At 42.7% G+C, this 23,230-nt stretch overlaps 1 protein-coding gene across 1 annotated transcript in view; it reads left to right on the forward strand.

The window, feature by feature from the left end:
• The first annotated feature begins 215 nt into the window (after positions 1-215).
• Positions 216-23,230, forward strand: part of SH3GL2 (SH3 domain containing GRB2 like 2, endophilin A1) — a 105,261-nt gene continuing 82,246 nt past the window's right edge. Inside the window, exon 1 of the mRNA XM_051643058.1 lies at positions 216-321. Coding sequence (XP_051499018.1) covers positions 277-321 — 45 coding nt within the window. The 5' untranslated portion in view covers positions 216-276. The remainder of the gene's footprint in view (positions 322-23,230) is intronic.

Here is a 23,230-nt window from a genome sequence, read left to right on the forward strand (position 1 = left end):
GGAGGACCGTCCCGTTGGTTCCGACTGTTCAGACGGGGCCCGCGGACGGGATCGCAGGCGAGTACGCGGGACCAGGGTCCCCCGGGGCTGCCGACACCCGGGGGCGGGGGGCGGCCCCGCACGGCTGCTGGGGGGCGGTGCGTCCCGCCCTGACGTCACGGCGCCCCCGCACCGCCGCTCTCCGACAGCCGCCGCCGCGCGCGGGTGCGGGCAGCGCGCCCCAGGACCACCGCATCGCCCCTCGGCTTCCCCCGGCTGCAGCGCGGCGGCCTCGCCATGTCGGTGGCCGGGCTGAAGAAGCAGTTCCACAAAGCGACCCAGGTACCACCCCCCGCAGCCTCCCGCGACGCTGCGGTGCGCGGCGCCCGGCTGCGTGGGGCAGACGGGTGCGTGGGGCTGGGCTGTGTCCGGCTGTGCGTCGTGCGCCCGTCTTGTGTGGGCATGTCCGCGTGGGTGTGCGTAGTGCACGCCTGTGCGCTGCGCGTGGGTGCACGGGGGCTGTCGTTCCTGTGCGCGGGTGTGCGAGCCGGCTGGGTTTGTGGGGATGCGTTATGTGGGAGCGTGCACGGCGGTGCGTCAGGATGCGCGGGTGTCCTTGCCGCTCGGGGATGCGCGGGTCACAGGATTGCATGGACATGCAGGAGTCTGCATGGTGCGTGAATGTGCACGGGCGTGGGTGGCTCTGCACAGGTGTCCGCCGGTTTGCGTGGGTTTCTGTGAGTGCCAGGGGGGCTGCCGGTCCGGCCGCTTCTCCCAGGGCTCCCCGCCCCCGGCCGCGCTGCGGCAGGCGGGCAGCTGCTCCCGGCTGCGGGGGCCGGTCCTGGCCCCCCCCCGCGGGGCAGAGCTCCCACGGAGGGGGCTTCGAGGAAGCGAAGGTGACTGCTGAGGCAGATACTCGCCGTATGCCTCCGACCTTCTTGGCCGAGTTCTGTGCACCGTGTTTCCATAGGCGTTTCCTTAGCTTGACTTTTGCAAATAAACAGTAAACACGACCTTTGTTTTTTTTTTAAGTTTGTTTCTGGTTCCAGAGTGCAGCTGAAATCTGAATCATGTTTGGTCCTGTTGCTTTAGGCAATAAAGTCAGGGTGGACGTTCTGCCAGTCTTTGAGTTGTTTCATAATAGGAGATCTATGTATTATAGTCTATAAGGGTGCAATTTTTGTATCAGGTTCTGACTCTGCATGCTTTGGGTATAAATGTTTTCATAGAAATCAGGGGACGTTTTTTGGATTTAGAGATTTGATACCAAGACCAGTGTAATATGACTTTTTTTTCCCCCTTGTTTCCAACTAAATAAATCCCTCATTATTTCCTACTACTGATCATTGCAGGTAGCAATCTTGGTCACTGTAAGCAGTCGGTAGGTGCAAGCATGCAAGATACAGCAGCTGTTATGCTTTTCAACATCTGCATATTTCCCTTTCTCATCCAGCTTACCTCTTTCATCTCTTGTTGTGCTGTGTGGAAGTGTTCTTGAAAGAATGATCCCTAATAATCCCCAGTAATTTGTCCAAATTCTGATTCTCAGTGCTTTGCAACTACACCAATACCTGTTATGACTCCGGATGTGATGGGATATGTCAAGTCCTGCATGGGCCCATGCAGGCATTGAATGACATTGTGTCTCACCTTTCATACCACATTGTGCTGCATCATTGGTAAAATAAGCTTCACAAGATACCTGCTGCACTCATGACAGATACGGTAAGGAGCAGCTGAGGGTGCCTGAGTCCATCCTGCAGTGCCCATCTCCTGCTACTACTTCATTATTCCCTCGCTGCTACCTACAGTGCTATCAGAAGCCCAGGAATCATCATTGCTGCACTGAGATCTGGTACGAGAGTAAGAGTTGCAGTGTCTGTGTCATCGACATTTAAGAAGCAGGCAAGCTGAAGTTCACTTTTCAATAATAAAAGTCTCAGCTCTCCATTAGTGCAAGCTAATGAGTATGCCTCTGCAGCAGCAGAGGTAAACGTCTTTGTTGGAGGGAGCATGGTGTAAAAGGTCTGTGCATGCTGTCCTGTCGTGAGATGATAGTCTCACACTGATAGTTAGCAGTACTGTCATTTAGAAGGAAAGAAAATTTTTAGCTGGCTAGAACCAAAATACAAGTTTCTGATGCTAGATTTAGCAGCCTGACATCAGATGACCCAGGGATTTTTGGGCCCAGCCTTGACTATTGAAGATTGTTTGTATGCAGGCCACGAAGACACGTTCATGTATAAGAATGACTCACAAGTAGGTTGTAAGACTGATCTGTTTATTGGTTTGTTTTCAGTATGGCTGAGAAATCCAGGATTTAGTCATGTTGACCTTACTCTAGGGAGTAATCCTTTTGACTAGGGATTAATCCACAGGTGAAATATGGATTGCTGGTATGAATAAAGCTTCCCAGATAGGACCAAAAAATTAAAAGTGTAAGAAATTCTGAGTTATTCCTTTGGTGTTTATTAATGAAGAATTTGTGTATGAAGTGCTGTCATAATATTGTTCAAAAATATACACATCCTTAACTAGTTTAACATTGTGAAGTCTTGAAGTCTCCGGTTTATTTTCTTTCTCTTTTTAATGCTATTATTCTTGTTGTAACTTTAGTACCCCTTATACACAGAGAGTTTATGATTATAAGCCTATAAGATTATTAATAGAAAATGAAGTTCCAGTTAGAAATACAAAGATTTGTGACACAATTTAAATGTTATAAAAAGTTTATCTTAATCCAGATGAATTCTGCATTCCACAGTACAACTTAAAATTATGTGACTTCCATGTCTAGATTGTTTTATACAAACTAAGAAATTTGTTTTCGTTCATACTTTTTTTACTCATAAAATGTCAAACTAACCTGAAATTGAAATACTTCAATTCTGAATTTACTAGAAGCCATGCTGAAGAACTTCATGGCTATAAAATTCCTTGCACCAATTGCAACAGCAGTGAGTTACTGAAAAGAAGGAGGAAACGTTGCTCCCTCTTGAATGAATGAAGTGTTCACCTTTTTGTCTTTCAGAACAATTTTAGCAGTTCTAACCCTGTTCAGCATCATAAAGTTTAAATATTCCTGAGTTTGTAAAAGGAGGGTGAGTCTGGAAATTGTGACATTCATACAGAATTACAAGAAATTAGATTGACAAGTGTGGAGCAGTTTAGATTATTAATTTGCTGCTTAAATTACCCACAGAGCACCTAAGAAGAAGTGACCCCATTTGAACATTAACTGTGCTGCTGCAAATCTGTCAGACATCCTGGAGCTAAGAAGATTGCGCCAAAGAGTGTTTTTCCAGAAATGGCCATCTAAGTGCTGAGCCATCAAATGGTCCCTTTTTATGTAGGCACGCAAACTCTTCTACCATTAGTGCTACGTCAGTGTCACGGAGAGACTGTTGCTTCCTAGAGAGTTGTGTGCAGTTTTAAAATGACCAGAATTATTTTGGGTGTTACAGATTTGACAGTCTGAGGCATTTGAACAGAGTTGTTTTACAACAGTGTGAGCTTTTCTTCCACATAACTGCATTCATTGCATAATATGGCTCTTGTGAGGCACAAACCTAAGCTTTCAGAAAATAATAATTTCACAGGGAAGGAAATGAACAAAAATGCTGAGAATGGCCATATCCGAGGTTCCCCTGGGAACCACTGAATAAATGTGACTGAGATTTAAATAGTCTGAATGTGGTGACTTGAACAAAAAGGCCTGTAATATAATTTATTTTCTACCACTGTGTTCTGCTTTTGTGATATAACATGATTTAATTTGTCTTAATATCAATAAGAAGTCACAACTTTACAGAGAAACAGGTTTCATTGAAATCAGTGAGAATATAACTATGATGAAAATTAATCTCAGTGTCAGATGATTTTAAATTTTTTTTAATAATGTAGCTCATTTAGCTGAATATTTTTTTAAGTCTTTGGTCAGAAGCATGCAAAATATTTTTCATTGGAATGGGTGAAGCAATCCTCTTTTATTCACAACATGTTTTCTACACTTGCTAAACTCTCAAACTTCAACTAAGCAATTGTTAACTATTCCTTTCATACTGCTAGAGAATGTGGAAAGTGATGTGTTGATAAATCAAGTATTCTCCTAAATCTCCATCAAGCCCTGTATTCATAATACATGCCTGTCTGTCCCCCAGTGTTCAGCAGTGGGACTAGTGTGTGCTTGCTGCCTTGGCTTTTCCAGTGAAAAAACATGACCTGGCTTTTCCAGCTGACTGTGATTGAAGCTGGTCTCAGCCTGGATCTGCATATCTCCTTCCATGTTTCCTTTCAGCCTTACCCACCAAGTTATGGTCAGTTCCCATGGCTGTCAAAGTGTGTATGTGAGCTGGTGGACAGTGCTGTGTTCTTCCTGGTGTGGTTGCTGTACTGTGTGCTTCTTACATTGGACTTAAAGAACTCGCTCCTGTGGTGTGGAAACTTGTGAGCAGGTGCAGGAAAGAAGGAAGAGAACTGTTTGGTGTGGCTCTTAGGATAATGCCCAAACTGGCTGTTAGAAACCCCTCTTCAAGAGGCATGTAGAGACTATTGGTTTCTCTCAGTAGGAGTGATACATCTTGAGATCAAGGAGAGGGAACAAATTCTTGGTCTGGGAATAAAGACTGTTTTAGAAAAAGTGCTTACTTAGCTGCAGAGAAGATTATTTCCACAGCAGGTAAGGAAATTCCTTATTTGTGCACTCTAGCTTGATTGCCAGATACAGTATTCACATTTGGCATAATTGCCATGTGCCTTTTTATTGATATTACATAATTGAAAGGGTGAAAAATTGACCTTAAATTTAAATTGCCCTGAAGTTGGATACTGTGTAACATTTCTAAGTTGCTGATGGCTCAGTCTGCTCCACTTTTTAACCCTGTTTCTAAATCTAGTTGAAAGAACTGCAGCTTTGTGTAAAAAAATGATAATCGCTTGTTTTTTGGGGAGGATTTCTCAAACATCTGTCACTGCAGTATCTTTCCACTTGATACATGCAGTTTCCATTTTCTTATGTATGTAGGTATGTATATGTGAAGCTTGAGCACCGATTGACACACATCTGCAGTTTTTCTTTCAGTGATCTGTGAAGGCAGTGCATGTATCTATGGATGCTATGCTCAAAACACAGCCTGCATCAGATTTTTTATTTACGTTTTGACTTTTATCTTCACTGGAAGAATTACACAGCAAGAAAGAACTGGCTGCTCTTGGTCATTCATGCAAAATGGTGTCTTTAAGATTTAAAATTTTTCCTCATGTCTAGCATACTGATTGATAGCCTGCTTCACGAGAGTGCTGAAAAAGCATAAACAGATTTAACCAAAGCAAATTTTGCAGATGTTGCTGTGTATAAGGTGATGTAGTTTTACCTACCTGTCAAGCACAAATGTAAGGGAGATGCTGGGGTGATCTTGCCCATTTTTTGAGGAAGATGGAGGCTCGAGAAGCTTGAAAACTGAGTGTCATGACCTAGTGCTGTGCTGGTGAAGTCTTGGACGTTTAAAAGCTCAACAGGATAGAAGGAGTTGAAAATCTGCTTTGCAACTGTCAAGGACATGTTGCCACACTGTGAGAATTTCTGAAGAGAAATTGTGAATGAACAGCATTTGATGCAAAGTGCTCTAATTAAGCAGGCCCATGGCCCTCTTCTCAGTTAACGTCTGTGGTACCCTCAGGGGAACTGAAGCATCCATCCAGCCTTCCTCCTGGAACTAAAAAGTCTTTATTTTTGCTGCTTTCCTGCAGCTTCTGTCACTCTGGTACTCATTTTCTTCTCACTTAGTGGTCACTGTGGGTGTTGCTGGTGATGATCTTCTCTTAAATAGTTACGCAGACAAAAAAAAATGAGCTACAGCATGATATGGAGAGTAAGTCCTATAAGGAGAAGCTGACGGAACTGGGATTGTTTAGTTTGGAGAAGAGGAGGCCAAGGGGAGACCGGAGACCTCGTTGCTCTCCACAACTACCTGAAAGGAGGTTGTAGGGAGGTGGGAGTTGGGCTCTTCTCTCAAGTGAATAATGACAGGACGAGAGGAAATGGCATAAAGCTGCACCAGAGGAGGTTTAGACTGGGTATTAGAAATAATTTCTTTACTGAAAGAGTGGTTGGACAATGGAACAGGCTGCCCAGGGAGGTGGTGGAGTCACCATCCCTGGAAGTATTTAAAATACATAAAGATGTAGTGCTTAGGGACATGATTTAAGCACTGAACCGGTAGATTAGGTTATGGTTGTTGGATTTAGGTTATGGTTGGCCTTGATTATCTTCAACGTCCTTTCCAACCAGGATGATTCTGTGATTATTATTCTGATGATCTCTGCCACAGCAGAATTACCTAGCCTTCAGCATTAGGTAATTCTTCACTGGATATATAGTTGTAATTGGTGTAATACTGACGGTGCTTTGAGACTATGATGGAGGCTGTATCTAAGTAAGTAAACAGTGTTTTTAAAAAATAATCCTATTATGTAGACTGAAATGCAGCTAAAGTAGTTGCAGCATCACGTAGGACAAACTGAGGGGGCAGCAGCTGGCACTCACCTTCTTTCCCCATCATCATTCTCTCACCAAAGAATGGGTGTTACTTGATCCCAGCAAAGGTGCTGCTGAGGCAGCAGCAGTGTAACCTTGCTAGTGGCAGGCTGTACAGCTGGCTTGGTAGGATGCCAGAGAGCCTCCTGAAAGGTTGAGAAATTCAATCACTCATACAGCTAGCTGGCATGGCACCAGAGGAGGGCTGGTGAAGTTAATCCACATCTGTTTCAAAATAGGTAGGTGCCACTATTTGGGTTACTGGTCAGCAAATCAGCAGGTATACTGATGTAAATTCCATTGGACTATTTTTTGGCCATATGTTCCTTGGGTTTGTTTTAATTTTGTCAAATGGAGGTACTATGCTGAATCCTTTGTAAGCATAAGTTTTAAAATAGAGAAAAATACTTGGCTTTGCCCCTTCCCTTTTTTTTTTTACTGTCTGTTGGCAGAAAAGCACTTTACGCAGTTGTAATGTCCTTCTCTGCCTTAATATTTTTGTGGATTTCAGTTTGATTTATTTATAATTAGTGTAACTTATTTTTTTATTTTAGAACACTGGAGAATGACTTTCTATAAGGGCATGTAGTGATATGACAAGGGTTAGTGGCTTTAAACTGGAAGGTGGTGGATTTAGGTTAGACACTAGAAAGAAATTCTTTATTGCGAGGGTGGTGAGACACTGGAAGAGGTTGCTTAGAGTAGTTGTGGATACCTCATTCCTGGAAGTGTTCAAAGCCTGGTTGGATGGGGCTTGGAGCAACCTGGTTTAGTGGGAGATCTCCCTGCCCATGGCAGGGGTTGGAACTAGATGATCTTTAAGGGCCCTTCCAACCCAAACCATTCTTTGATCTATCAGCTGTTATTTTTTGACTGCCTAAATTCCAGTTCTTAGTGGCTGCAAAAGGTATTTAAATGCAAGAACAGTTTATCTAAACATCTTGAAATATGGCTGTTTTTCACCTTTGTGTCAAGAAATTTAGTTAACGTTGTGCAGTAACACTGGTGACACAATTGGTTTTCCATTTCCAAGTATCCTAAAGCACAGGACATTACTTCTGTTATGCTTCTGTTATGGCTTCTGTGGGGAAAATTGCTACCACAACAAAATGGAGTGATAACAGAATACAGAATCATAGAATCTTTCTAGTTGGAAAAGACCTTTAAGATGAAGTCCAACCCATAACCTAACTTTTCCAAGTACACCACTGTAACATGTCCCCAGCTACGTGCCACAACTACATGTCTTAAATACCTTCAGGGATGGTGACTCAACCACTTCCCTGGATGGCCTCGTCCACTGCCTGACAACCCCTTCAGTGAAGAAATTGTTCCTAATGTCCAATCTAAACCTCCTTTGGTTCAACTTAAGGCCGTTTCCTCTTGTCATATCACTTGTTACTTGGGAAAAGAGACAGACACTCACCTTGCTGCAACCTCCTTTCAGGAGGTTGTATGCAGCAGTAAGGTCTCTCCTCAGCCTCCTTTTCTCCAGGCTAAACATTTCCAGTTCCCTCAGCTTTTCCTCATAGGACTTGTTCTCCAGACCCTCCACCAGTTTTGTTGCCCTTCTTTGGACGTGCTCCTGCACTTCAATGTCCTTCTTGTGGTGAGGGGCCCAAAACCAAACACAGTACTCAAGGTGTGGCCTCATCAGTGCTGAGTACAGGGGACAATCACTTCCCTAGTCCTGCTGGCCACACTATTGCTGATGCAGACCAGGATGCTGTTGGCATTTTTGACCACCTGGGCACACTGCTGGCTCATATAAAGCTGGCTGTCAACCAACACTCTGAGGTCCTTTTCCTCTGGGAAGCTTTCCAGCCACTCTTCCTCAAGCTTGTAGCGTTGCATGCGGATGTTATGACCCAAGTGCAGGACCTGACGCTTGGCCATGTTCAGTTTAAAACACCGACTTTAGTCCATCAATCCAGCCTGTCCAGATCCTTTTGTGGAGCCTTCCTACTGTCAAGTAGCTAAACACTCCCACCCAATTTGGTGTTGACTGCAAGCTTACTGAGGTGCACTCGATTGCCTCATCCAGATTATTGATAAAGATATTGAAGAGAACTGGCCCCAATACTGAGCCCTGGGGAACACCACTTGTGACTGGCCTCCAGCTGGGTTTAACTCACAGCTCTTTGGACCCAGTAATCCAGCCAGTTTTTACCCACTGAAGTGTACATCTGTCCAAGCCATGAGCAGCCAGTTTTTTTCAGGATAGTGCTGTGGAAAACTGTGTCAAAGGCTTTACTAAAGCTTGGGTAGGCAACATCCACAGCCTTTCCCTCATCCACTACGTGGATCACCTTGTCATAGGAGAACATCTGCTCAGTAAAGCAGCACCTGGCTTTCATAAACCCATGCTGGGTCACTGGCTCTTACTGCCTGCTTGCCCTGTATGTACTGGGTGATGGCACTCAAGATGATCTGCTCCATAACCTTCCCCAGAACTGAGAGCAGACTGATGGGCCTTGAAGGAGGATTTAGTTCCCTGCATCCTCCTTCCAGCTCCTCTTACAGATGGGCATCACATTTGCTAACCTCCAGACAGCTGGGACCTCCCCAGTTAGTTAAGACTGTCAACAGATGATGGAGAGTGGCTTAGTGAGCCAGCTCCCTCCCTGTCCTTGGGTGGATCCCATCCAGACCCACAGACTTGTGTGTATCTTAAGTGGTGCAGTAGGTCGCTGACCATTTGCCTTTGATTATGGGGTCTTCACTCTACTTCCTGTCCCTGTCTTCCAGTTCAGGGAAGCTGGGTACCCCAAGAACAAGCCAAGACAGTAATCGTCCCCCATGGCTCATCTGTTGGCATATGGGGACAGCCTGCTCCTATGCCTTTAAGACTTCCTTCTTGAAGTCTGTCCAGCCTTCCTGGACTCCTCTGCCCTTCACGACTGCCTCCCAAGGGACTCTGTCACCCAATCTGCTAAACAGGCAGAAGCCCATGTAGGCAGTTATGCTCACCCCCATCCTTACTTCTTCTTCAGGAATGAAAAACTATAATTTTGTGTTTGCTATGCCCAGCTGTCACATCACCCACAAATCCTTCTCTGTTCGCCAGCAGCAGGTCCAGTATGTTCTGGAAGAGATTAAGGGGTTGTTTTTTGTTTAAAGGTTTGTTTTGTTTAACTTTGTTTGTTGTTTTTGGTGGGTTTTTTTTGTTTGTTTGGGGTTTTTTAGGTTTGTTTGTTTTGATTGTTTGCTTTTTTCCCTATAAATAAAATTACCCTGAAAATTATTCTTGATTTCATCGTTTATGACTTTCAGTAGACTAAGAGGACTTGCTCTTTTAAGAAACACTAGCCAATTATATATTTTTGCTGAGTTCTTTTCTAGTTTGTACTAATTTCAGCCTTCAAGTTATGTGCCAAAAATTCCTTTTCATGCAAAATCAATCTAGATGCAGCAAACCAGTTATTAATTCATAAGGTAGAAATGTCAAAAATAGTGTTTGTCTTTCCAGATGAGTCACTTAGAGCTTGCCTGTCTTGAAAAGTTGTGGCATCATAATCTAAGGACTGAGTGAGAAGTGCGCAATTTTGTAAGTAAAATTCTACAGTGGATATATATATATTTTTTTTTTTCTGCCAGCTTTTCAACTGAATTGATTTTGTTTGGAAAGGCAAATGAGGACAGCAGATTAAGCCACCTCCTTCCATTGGAATGTGAGTGTTTGCACAGAACTGGCCAAGGCATTAGAGATGACCAGTTAGTGTATTTTTCTCAACTAATTCACTAGCTGAATTTGTGTTTCTCTAGGAATTCTACCTTTGTCATCAAAACAGAATAACTTAAACCTGAGGAGTTTTGCTCCAGTTTAAGTGAAAAGAGGTTTAAGTACTTAGGTGCAGGTCCTAATTGATTTTGCTGTTAGTTCCTTCATCCCTTTTCTTGCAATGGCCAGGAATGGATGGAATTCCATATTTTCTACTGTTAAGAATGGAAAGAAAAACTTTTAAAATGGAACTGAGGTGTGAGGAAAATTCAACAATACAAATATTTTTAGAAACCAAAATGTTGGAATGTAGAAATATGCCTTGACATGCAGTGTATACGGTTTACTGATTAAGCAGTAGTCATCCAAGGAGCCTTCCACTAGCATTAACAATTGAAGTCTGCCACTCAAGAAGGATAGCTAGATCTTATGGTAACACTATTAGTTATGGTCTAAATTTGGTTCTTAAAATATGACCATATTGCTTGAGGCTGGCAGGAAAATCTACCTTTTCCACAAAAGTGCAGAAAAGCATCTTGTCATATATGGGGCAAATCCAACACTGTCAAAAGTGGATATTACTGTCACAGGTAGTAGGCATAATATGCTATACATCTGGTCTGTCTTAAATACAGACAGGTAAAATTTCAATTTCTGAAGGAGAGGAAGACTTATTTGCTGAAAGCAGAGGTAAGATTAGATAAATAATGTAGATCTTTAACTTCTTTTGTGCAGAAAAATGTAATTTAATCTATCAGTTTTGTCACTTATGTAAACTGCTTACTAAAGTGCCATAAATACCTGATATAAAAATATCATAGAATCATAGAACGGTTTGGGTTGGAAAGCTTAAGGATCATCTAGTTCCAACCCCCCTGCATTGGCAGGGACACCTCCCACTACACCAGGTTGCTCAAAGCCCCATCCAACCTGGCCTTGAACACTGCTGCATCCACAGTGTCCATGGACAACATGTTCCAGTGTCTCTCCACCCTCACAGGAAAGAATTTCTTCCTAATGTTTGACCTAAATCTACCCTCTTCAAATCTAAAACCATTACCAGTTGTCCTATCACTACATGCCCTTATAAAAAGTCCCTCCCCAGCTTTCCTGTAGACATTCTTCAGGTACTGGAAGGCTGCTAGAAGTCCCCCTGGAGCCTTCTGTAGGCTGAAATGTGCATAAATTCAATTATTTTTTGTGCTGTTTTAATTAAAAATCCTTTACACCAAGTTGATTTGGTACCTTTGATTTTCACAGTTGTCATACCCCTCTTCAAAGGCCTGGATTGGCATGTTTCAGAAGGGCTACATTTTGATGGCCAAGAAGCCTGTAACACTTGAAATAGACTGTAGAGCTTTTTGTATTCTCTGAAGAGTATTTTGTGTTCCCAAAATGCATACAGCCTAAGTAACAGCAGTGGCTTAAAGAGGACAGTATGGATTTAATGGTATCCATCAGCACAGGTGGAATCAAATGTGAATAAGGATGGGAAAAACCAACGTTGTTTCTAAGATGATGAACTCATCAGTTTCAGATTTCTTGTCTCACAGGAAGAAAAAAAATGCAAAAGGAAATACAATAATAAAATCATACAATGTCTTGGGTTGGAAGGGACCTATAAAGGTCATCTAGTTCAACCCCACTACAATAAGCAGGGCTATCTCCAACTAGAGCAGATTGCTTAGAGACCCATCAAGCCTGATCTTGAATGGCTCCAGGGATGGGGCCTCCACCACCTATAGGCAACCAGATCCAGTGATCCACCACCCTCATATTAAAGAACTTCTTCCTGTTGTCCAACCTAAATCTAAGCTTCTCTATCTTAAAACCATTACCCCTTGTCCTATCGTTACAAGCCCTTGAGAGCAGGTCTTCCCCAGCCTCCTCACAGGCCTCTTTCACATAGAATCACATAGAATCACAGAATGTTAGGGGTTGGAAAGGACCTCTGAAGATCATCGAGCCCGCCAGAGCAGGACCAAAAAAACTGGGGCAGATCACTCAGAAAGGCATCAAGACAGGTCTTGAAAGTCTCCAGAGAAGGAGACTCCACGGTCTCTCTGGGGAGCCTGTTCCAGTGCTCCGTAACCCTCACAGTAAAGAAGTTCTTCCTCATGTAAAGGTAGAACTTCCTATGCTCAAGTTTGCCCCTCGTCCTATCACAGGACACAAGTGAAAAGAGCTTGTCCCTGCCTTCTTGATGCCCAGCTCTCATGTATGTATAGATATTAATTAGATCCCCCCTCAGTCTTCTCCTCTCTAGACTGAAATGCCCCAGGTCTCTTAGCCTGTCCTCATAAGGCAGGTGTTTCAGTCCCTTAATCATCCTCGTAGCCCTCCATTGGACTCTATCAAGTAGATCCCTGTCCCTCTTGAACTGGGGAGCCCAGAACTGGACACAATACTCCCAAGTGAGGTCTCACCAGGGCTGAGTAGAAGGGGAGGAGAACCTTCCTCGATCTGCTGGACACACTCGTCCTAATGCACTCCAAGATACCGTTGGCATTCTTGGCCACGAGGGCACATTGTTGTCCCATGGATAACTTCTTGTTTGCCAGGACTTCAAGGTCCTTCTCCACAGAGCTGCTCACTAGCAGATCATGTCCTAGCCTGTACTGATGCATGTTGTTGTTCCTTCCCAGGTGCAGGACTCTGCACTTGCCCTTGTTGAACCTCATTATGTTCCTCTTTGCCCAGCTCTCCAGCCTGTACCAATCTCGCTGAATGGCTGCACAGCCTTCCTGTGAATCAGCCAATCCTCCCAGCTTTGTGTCATCAGCAAACTTGCTGAGAAGACACTCTGTCTCATCATCAAGGTCATTGATAAAGATGTTGAACAGGACTGGACCCAGCACCAATCCCTGAGGGACTCCACTAGTTACAGGTCTCCAGCTGGACTCTGCACCATTGACCACCACTCTTTGGGCTCTATTGTGTACCCAGTTCTTAATCCATCTCACTATACATTCTCTTACTGCACATACTCTGAGCTTGCTCACAAGGATGTTTTGGGAGACTGTATCAAAAACCTTGCTAAGGTCAAGGTGGACTACATCCACTGGTCTCCTGCATCTATCCATTCAGTTACAACATCATAGAAGGCTATCAGATTAGTCAAGCATGATTTCCACTTGGTAAACTAAATCTATGCTGACTGCTCCTCATAACCTTCTTCTCTGCCATGTGCTTTGTGCTTTGAGATGACCTCCTCATTTATTGGAATTTTGCTGGGAGGTCCCCCCTGAGTCTTCTCTTCAGGCTGAACAACCCCAGCTCCCTCAGCCTGTCTTCATAAGAGAGGTGCTCCAGCCCCCTGATTATTTTTGTTGCCCTCCTATGGTCATGCTCCAGCAGATCCACATCCTTCTTGTGTTGGGGGCTCTAGAAATGGGTGCAGTACTCCAGATGAGGTCTCACCAGGGCAGAGTAGAGGGGCAGAATCACCTCTCTTGATCTGCTGGCCATGCTTCTCTTGATGAAGCCCAGGATGCAGCTGGCCTTCTGGGCAGTAATTGCTCATGTGGCTCATGTCCACTAGTACCCCCAGGTCTTTTTCCACAGGGCTGCTCTCTAGCATGTCTTCCCCCAGCCTGTATGGATATCTCTTGTTGTCCTTGCCCAGGTGCAGGACCCTGCACTTGGCCTTGTTGAACCTCATGAGGTTCACCTGGGCTTACTTCTCCAGTTTGTCTAGGTCCTTCAGGGTGGCATCCTGTGCCTCTGGCATATCGACTGCACCATCCTCTCCTCTCTGCCCTAATTTGGGATTAGTATTTTAAGGAAGGCTGCTGAACAGTCACTGAAAAATATGCTCTCTATGACTCAGGTGTTTGTTCCTTCCCCTAGGGAGAGTTTGCTTGTCCTGAGCTGGCTGGCAGTCCTTATGTTTTGCACATGGAAAGTTTCCCCAGTGCTGACTGCCAAAGGTTCTGTTAGGTTTTGATGAGCTAAGTGCTAGCTTTGAGTTAATTGACTCATTCAGACCGTTCAGTGAAATTCAAAACTGTCCTGGGCAGAAGCTGAGCTCTGTGTTGGCATATTCCTGGGGCTCTCTGCAATGCTCTGACGTCTGTGCTGGGGCCTGAGGTGCTGACAATGACTCAAAGTTTCTGGCTAGGTTACAAAGGCAAAATGCAATAACAGATTTACTAGCTATACAGCTTCCCATGATTAAATGCAAGATTGTCTCAGTTTGTCTTGCTTCTCCATGACCTTGATGTAGGGGGACACTGTTACTCCAATGTGAGAAAGCATTGGTGCAGACTCAAGAGTTTCAGTATATCTTTAGAAAAGGAGCTGCCCTTCTTTTCTGTGCTGTTCAGTGCTTATCATGAGAGATTAAGTTGTTTATCTTCCTTTTCCATATCACTGTTAATCTCTGGACATACGCATTTGTGGTGCATAAGGTGTAGAAAGCCTCAGCTCCATGAGCTAGGGTCTTGGCTGTTGAGTTTCTTGATGTACATCCTGGATATACTGGATAAGACAGCAGACCATGCTTGGGTTGAATTTCTGACTGGGGCCTACTGATACTACTGCAAAAATACGTTCCTGAGAGGAAAGTGAATTAGAATGTGAATGGACTCAATATATGGCAAACTATAGGAGAAAATCCAGTAATGTCCAAGGGGTGGCCTTACTCTCATTTCTGTTGCTGTAATTTTGGCTCTGGTAGGGTAATTGCTGATGTACTCATCTTATCTTGAAAAGAAGGCCACTTCCTAAAATCATACATTAAAATCAGCTGTATGTAATTTCTGTTTTTTCATGAAAAGTGGGCAGTCTTTCCAAGCAGATAGGGAAGGTTCTCTAGAGACATGCAGACATGGTGCTGTTATATCTTGTTCACTTGCAATCTATGAAGGACTTTTCCTCTCTCTTCCTGTGCAGCACAGTGGAACAGGAGAGATTTGGACATTTAATGAGACTGCAATAAAACATTCGAGTTCAGTATTTTTCTCATTTGTGTTTGCAGATTAACTACGCTTGTGTCCAGGGAAACTTCTTGAGCTACAAGAACATAAACAGATTCACTGCTGTAGGCTTTTTCTTTTTTTTCCTGCTTTCCTCCTGGTATTTCTTTCAAACCTTTGTAAAATATTATAACTGAGAATTCTATTTCCTTTAAATGCTATATGCATTTTCTTGCAATAAAATTAAAGTTGGGAAAGTAAATTAAGCTGCTGGGGGAGAAGCCATGCATATCAAATGAACCTTTTGTTAACAAGTGAAGACAAGATCAGGAGTATGAGTAACAGCCCTGTGGATGGTTGAGCCAGAGATGGAACCTACTTGAATTTTATGGTTTCTGAAAGTAACAAGGAGGTAAAAGGCAGGAAAGCGTGGGGCCAGGTGTTGACTTTGCATGCTGTGTTTTAGGAATTTTATTACCACTGCACCAAGGACTTAACAGAAGAGAATATGAGGAAAATCATGATTCTTCTATTATTTGTTTCTATTCTCTAATGCAACATCATGCAAGTAGCACACTGTCCTGGCTGTATCACTGTTAGATCAATCATAGAATGGTTGAAGTTGGAAGGGACCTTAAAAATCATCTAGTTCCAGCCCCCCTGCCATGAGTAGGAACACGTTGCACTAGACCAGGTTGCCCAAAGTCCCATCCAACCTGGCCTTGAACATATCCATGGAGGGGGCATCCACAGCATCTCTGGGCAACCTGTGCCAGTGTCTCACCACGCTCACAGTGAAGAATGTATTCCTGATGTCTAATAATATATAAATATAATATATACAAAAACCATAAAATTGCTAATAAAATATTAAACCAAAAAATGCTCTTCCTAGACTGCCTGATATGTTTGTTAACAAGCCTGTAATGGGCCAGGTGTCTGAGTAGAGTGATGCTCAGCAGCTGGGCCTTGCTATCATTGAGTTCTTGCACAGTGTTGCAGACTGGTGGGCTGAGCTTTGCCACCAGATCTTTCCTTCTTTTCATCTGTTTTATGCTTGTGTTGGAGCTTCCTGTTCCTTGGCCAATGTCCTGGTTTGAGCCAGGATGAAGTAACTTTTCCTTTTACTGATTTTTTTTTTTTTTTTCCTTTAGTAAGCTTTCTTTTAACTAGCAGCAGAGCATTCTAACTAAGACGGATAATGGTGGAATGTTTTTCTAACTGCTGGGTCTTCAAGGTCACACCTTTGCTCTGCTGGCTCAGACACTACGGGGAGATCTACGACTCCCCTGTAGGAGGCTGAATTAGACAGACAGCAAAACTGGCCAGAGATATTCCATTCCATATATCTACGTAAGCTCAGAAGAAGGTCAGAGATCACAGAAGACAACTTCCTTCCTGCTTTTTCTTCCCTTCTCTTCCCTCCATGGCCGGCATCCGGGGAGGACTCCGTCCATCCATCACCGTCGACCCTTAGGCTCGAGCTCCCCTGACCCTCATCACTCTGGTCTCTCTCCAGCAGCAGCTCTGGGATTTTTCAGGACTGTTCGCAGCTCAGGAGATGCTGTGGGAGTTGCTGGGGATGGGGGGAGGCAATAAGGGTTTGCACATTCCTGAACACATTTTTATATAATTGTATATATTTTCTTACATCATTAGGGTTTAATTAAAGCTGTGTAGTTTAGGTTTCAATCCAGCAAAGTCTCTGTCTTTTTGTCTCCTTCCCTACCTGGGTGGGAGTGGATCGAGAGCATTGTTGTCAAACCTGAGTCAAATGGTGATGGCAGGTTTGCACTAAAATGCTAGTTGGTTCAGATGTCCATTTTCTGGCTTAAAAGTCTCCACTGTTGCCCTTGATGGTGACTGGGTTTGTGGTTATAGATTTCAGATGTGCAACACTGAAACTTAGTGGTGTGAGTAAATACGGATGAGCTAATGCCAACCTATGCCTTGGTATTCCCAGGTGAGAACTGAGTGCTTTGAAGTGGTCTTGCCCCTTTTTTCCTCAGTTTGCTTTGGAAGTAACCTATTTTACATTGAAGAATGAAGTAATAGCCATTTCTGTCTGCCGTATATTAAGCTATGGGGAAGCCTTGAGGGAAAGATACAGGAACTCAGTCCTGTCCTATCATAGGTAAACATAGATACATCTACCTGACAAAAAAGTCTATGGATGAGTGGTAGGGGAAAAAAAGAAAGAGAAAAAGACAAGGAGAAAGAAAAAGAAAAAGGAAAAAGAAAAGGAAAAAGACAAGAGGAAGAAAAAGAAAAAGACAAGAACAAGAAGAGGAAGAAGAAGAAGAGAAAGAAAAATAAGAGAAAGAAAAAGAAGAAATCAAAGCATAGTTACAACAGCTTTGCTTCCTACCACAACCTTCCCCACCCTGTGCCAACAGAGAAAACACTGCACTGCACTCTTCTGCAACCATTTCTCTTCCCTCATCTTTGATGCAAAGTGACCAAGAGGGAGAAAAAAGCAGCTCTTGCCTCTTTTTCTGTGCCATCCTTTGACATCTAAGGAATTTCTGGCAGGGTCTGAGTAGTTAGTTTCCTCTGCAACATCTCAATGTGACCAATGAACTGGGACTTACGCAGTGAATTCACTGTGACTGTGATTATCACTCCTTGGGTCTACCGAAATAATGTCTTTGGTTTGCAGGCTGGAAAGGCTTGGATTTCTGGTAGCTTATTTATTCTTAAACAATTAGAATGCTGTCATTAACAGCTACTCTAACAACAGCACAGTATATCTCTTATTTATTAAACATAATATTTAAAAGGTAGATAAATCAGTTCGCAAAAGCAGAAAGTGTAATATCAAAGATCTTGCAAGCAAGCAATAATAATCACAGAATCATGCACAACCAAGACTTAAAAAAATTTTCCCAGAATTTTGTCTCCTACTGAGACTTGTTGCAAATGAACAATGGGGGTGACCTACTTGTTGATGGGAGGCATTCTGTAATGTATCTGCTAAAATGCCTTTATTCAACAGCAGGAAAGCATTCTAAAAACTAAATTCTGCTTATTTGGGGTATTTTGCTTATTACTTTTTTTAAGTTTTCAGAGGTAATTTTTAACAAAGGTGTTTGCTTTGTATTTTTGGGTTTTGTTTGTTTGGGTGGGGTTTTTTTAATTAATTCAAGAGTTTTTGCAGAATACAATCCCAAACACTAAGAAAACATTACACAATCAAGATACTTTAAAAATTAATAATGCTGTCTCATTTTTCCTTATTTTCTGACTTGTCTTTACTTCAGGATTTAAATTTTTCTTTAAGGGTAGAAGCTAATGCTTTCTTATAAACATATGATTATAATGATAACCATATGGTTATAAGAAATAAGAAAACCATAATGTTTTCTTATAACCATAAGCCTTAAGAGTTTTGAAGGGAAAAACAACACCTAGTAGGAGACAGATGGAAGCCATTGCAAAGACCTGTCAATTATTCCTCTGAGCCATTTTGTCTCCTTACAACATGCTTCCTTTGGGAGCTGCTCCGATTTAAAACGTGTCACATCTTTGATGGGTGCATGCATGGTTGTGCCCCTCCCTCTTGCTTTCATTGAGGTTGACTGATGTAGCATCTGACCTGAACTCTGAAGGCTATGTCTATGCTGGAAAGTCATACAGTGCAAAAGGCCTGAATCTGTATGACAAAACCATTGACACAGAGGACGCAGGGTCATAGAATCATAGAATGTGTGGGGTTGGAAGGGACCTATTCACATGCTATAAGACTGCTCTGCAACCTAAATCACAGTGGTAAGTGGAGATGACCATGAGATTTATTTTAAAAAGTTAACTTCTGATCTGCATTGAAATTCCAATGCACCCACAGTCTGGAAGGTGTACTTGGTAGTTGCTAAGCTTTATCTTTCCAGTTTATTTGCACTACTTAAAATACTTTCACAAGCTAAATGCGTGTGAAAACTGCAGGAAATAATCCAAGTCCAGGATGGATTTTCTATGTCCTGAATATTTAAAGTCTTTTTTTTTCACACAGCTGTGAACAACTCTGTTCAGCTGATGGGTTGACTTGAGTTTTAAATTTAGTAAGTTGCTTGGCTACTATGAACTTCCTTAGCAAGCATGACAGATAAAAGAAGAAAAGTATCATTATCCATAGGGAAAATAAAACATATAGATTTATGGAGAGAGAGGGCTGTTTTTAAAAAACAGTGTAACGGTGGACAGATGTGGCAGAGCAGGTTTCTTCACCTTGAGCGCATTTTAAAGAACTAGGTTGTACCTTCTCAGGCACAGACCTTCATGGGAACTGTTACTAAGCCTTGAAATACTAGGTGTCCATTGACTCTCAAAAAGCAGAGTGCCTAACTGTGATTTCTGGTGCTCTGGGTAACACCACTGCCTTGCCATTGAGGAATATCATATTTAGCATATCTGAGGTACTGGGTGCCATGCCACAGCACTGATTGTTCACATGTCCAAAATTTGGATCATGCAAACCTAGGGGGCTGGTTAGGGGCAACTTCTGTGCTCCATCATGAATTCCAGCATCTTCCTCAGTTGGCCTAAGAAGTAAAGGATTCTTAACCACTCCTTTTCTGTGTACCCAGATAAAAGCTGGGCAATATATATTCGTAGTAGCTAAGGGATCTCCACTGGCAATGCAAGCTTTGCTGAGTGTTTCTGTCCCTGTTCTGCATCACTTTTGTATCACCAGTATGCCAAAGACTTGATACTGAAAAAATAGCCTTGTAATTCCTGCATGGTTAGGTTGCTCATGTGTACAGTGCTGATGAGTAATGGTACTACCATATATTTTCAGTGACTTGAAATGCATGGTTTTAAAACTATACTTTATATTCAGAGGTAGACCTACTATTTCTCCATGAGATGCCAGCTGAACATTTTTTTTGTTAATCAAGTATTCAGTGGAACTGGAAGGCCAGGCAGATTTAATCTACAGTCAGTGCTCATTGTGGGAACTGGGACATCTTAGGTGAGTATAGAAGTCCTTGGACTCCACATTCCTCTGAAGAGTTAAGAAACTGATGCTTCCTGGAGGGTTAATATTTTCAGATATTTCCAGTCAAGAATTTATTCAGAGCCACGTAACATAAATTTTAACTACTTTTTCACCCCTCATTTGCACTGCAGCTTATTTGTTGTGTGTGGTAGAAGAAGGATGGGGACTTCCTGTACATTTATGTTATTTTTAAGTCTTTATCTTTGGTTTCTTTGTAGAGTTGTTGACTTAGATGAAGAAGTAAATTTCCTGCATTTAGAATGATTTGATCATAATTCATCATCTTTATAAGTGAGCTATCTGGCTATGCTTTCCCAAAGTTTACACAAAAGCTTGGCAAACAGTAACAAACACCACTTCTCACAAATAATACTTTAAGCCCTCAGGGATTTTATAGTTTAGTTAATGTATGTGGTGAGAACCATTCTCTCTTTAAACAGGTTGGTGTACCTCCTATTTAATAATAGGTTTGCTCAAGACATTGAGAATAAAGGGTTTTCTACAGGGACACTCCCTGATTTTGCTTTTTTTGTGTTGACTTTCTTAACTTAGCAGACATATTGGCAGAGCAAACATGGCCCTGCAATGTACAAACGTAACTCTCAGGTTTAAAAATAGAAAAAAAAAAAGAGCCTTTTACGGTGTCTTCTATTTTATCCATGCAAAAGCTACATGTCAGCTTGCATGCAAAGGTGTATTCTTTTTTGGAAGAACAGGAGGTGCATATCTGTCAGCTGTAGGGCTTGGATAAGCCCTAGGTAGTCGGGCTGCAGTTTACAGTATTTGCTACAATGAAAAGATGAAGTAGTGCTTTAGCATCTAACCTTTTGTGCCTGTCTTGCCCTAACTATCGGGAGGACTATGACCACTCACGGAATTAGAGTTGTGGGAGGAGTATAGGATGTTTCTTCTGTATCTGTGCTGGTCATAGTGGTTCAAGTGCCAAAGTCCTATTGCTAGTACAGAAGTGAAGCAGTGCCAGTCTGTGCAATTTTAACCATTACACCTACCTGCAAGTATATTGTTACTGATCTTTGAACCGAACTTGTGGATTTCAAAAGGTTTGAAAGATGACTGATGGAGAGCAGTTTGATGAAACAGTATTGTGTGATGTGACCATGCAATTTTTGGGAGCCTTTTCAGGAATTGTGTTATGAATTTGAAGCTTAAATGTTTTTTTAACATGAGATCTTCTCCTAATGCTTGCAAGGACTAAGTGGTACCCTACGGTAGTTTTGAGAACAACAAAAACAACAACAAGCTGAAATTCAGGAGAAAAAACAAGCCTTTCTTTTTATTCATGCTATCAGCATTCAATACTCCAGAAAAAATTTAAAAAAAACAGTTGCAGTTGGCTACACTGTCTGCAAGGGATTAAAACGAGACACTCCATTTCCCTGAGTAGTGTTAGAGCCATGTTGTTCTTGATTTGTTGTTTTTCATATCTATGCTCCTTAGAGACAGATTTTATTAAGTTTTAATTGTGTGGCTTTTGTGCTTTCATTGAGGCATGAGAAAAAGATGGTATGGTCATGCCAATAAAATACATAGCCAGTTAATGCTTTCTATAGATCAGTTTGATATTTTGTGTTTGGTTTAGCCTGTGTTTGCTGTTGATGGTATGGACTCCCAGGGCTCAGTATGCGTTGAAACCTGAACGTATTGATGAGTGGGGTGAAGAAACCATTAACAATGCTCTCTCTAATTGCTTTTCTTTATGTGATATGCATTTTTATCCCTGTAATTAGATGATACAGTGTATCAGAGTAACTGCAGAAAATACACTTTTACATTATATGTCTCTCTGGTTCTAGAGAGTCATTGTGGTCTCTGCAGTCTTGTTTGGTAGGGGTATGAAGATGTCAGCATTTTCAAGGCTGTGTGGATCATTGAAATTTTCAGAAAACTCTTTATGCAAATAGCCTTCGTGAGAGCTCTGTTCCTTCTGTTGACTTGTGTTTTGCAGGGCTATTATAATTTTCTGTGCATAAGACTTAGTGGCATCAGTCAGCACATTGGAAGAGATTTCTCAGATATGGTGTATAGTGACTTAGAAGCTTCATCCACCAGTTTCCTCAAGAGCCAGGGATACATCTCATCAGGTCCTCTGGACTTGTGCATTCTCACATTCTTTAGATGGTCTTGAAGCTGATCTATCCCTACCATAGGTGGTTCTTCATTCTCCCAGTCCCTGCCTTTGCCTCCTGTGACTTGGGTGGTGTGGTTTGAGAACTCGCTGGTGAAGTCTGAGGCAAAAAAGTAATTGAGTACCTTCTCCGTATTCTGGGTAACCAGGTCTCCCATTTATCACTGTCATATCTATAGAAGCTTTTCTTGTTGCACTTTACATCCCTAGCCAGATTTAATTCTAATGGGGCTTTTGTTCTCCTAAACTGATCCCTGGCTGCTCAGGCAATTTATCTGTGTTCCTCCCAGGCTACCTGTCCTTGCTTTCACTCTCTGTAGGCTTCCTTTTTGTGCTTTATTTTGTGCAAGAACTCCTTGTTCGTCCATGCAGGCCACCTGGTGTTTTTGCCTTACATCCTCTTTGTTAGGATGGATCACTCCTGACTTTGGAGGAGGTGACCCTTGATTTAATCAGCTTTCTTTGGCTCCTCTCCCCTCCCACGGTACTTTTCCAAGCAGGTTCCTGAAGAGGCCAGAGTCTGCTCTCCTGAAATCCAAGGCAGTGAGCTTGCTCTGCACCCTCCTTGCTGCTCTAAGGATCTTACGCTCCACCATTTCACGGTCACTGCAGCTAAGGTGGCCCTTAAGCTTCACATACCCCACCAGATTATCTCATTGCTGAGAGCAAGGTCCAGCTCCTTTCATTATTGGTTTCTCTACCACTTGGAGAAGGAAGTTACCATCAATGCCTCCCAGAAACTTCTTGGATTGCTTATGCCCTGCTCTGTTGTCCTACCAACAGACACCAGAGTGATTGAAGTCCCCCATGAAGACCTGGACTTGTGAATGTGAAGCTACTCCTATCTGTCTGTAGAAGGCCTCATCCTCTTGGTCTTGGTCAGCCAGTATTTAATGTTCCCTGTCCCTGCCCTCCTTTTAATCCTGTCCCATAAGTT

Source organism: Apus apus, chromosome Z (assembly GCF_020740795.1).
Source record: "Apus apus isolate bApuApu2 chromosome Z, bApuApu2.pri.cur, whole genome shotgun sequence".
Lineage (NCBI taxonomy): Eukaryota > Metazoa > Chordata > Aves > Apodiformes > Apodidae > Apus > Apus apus.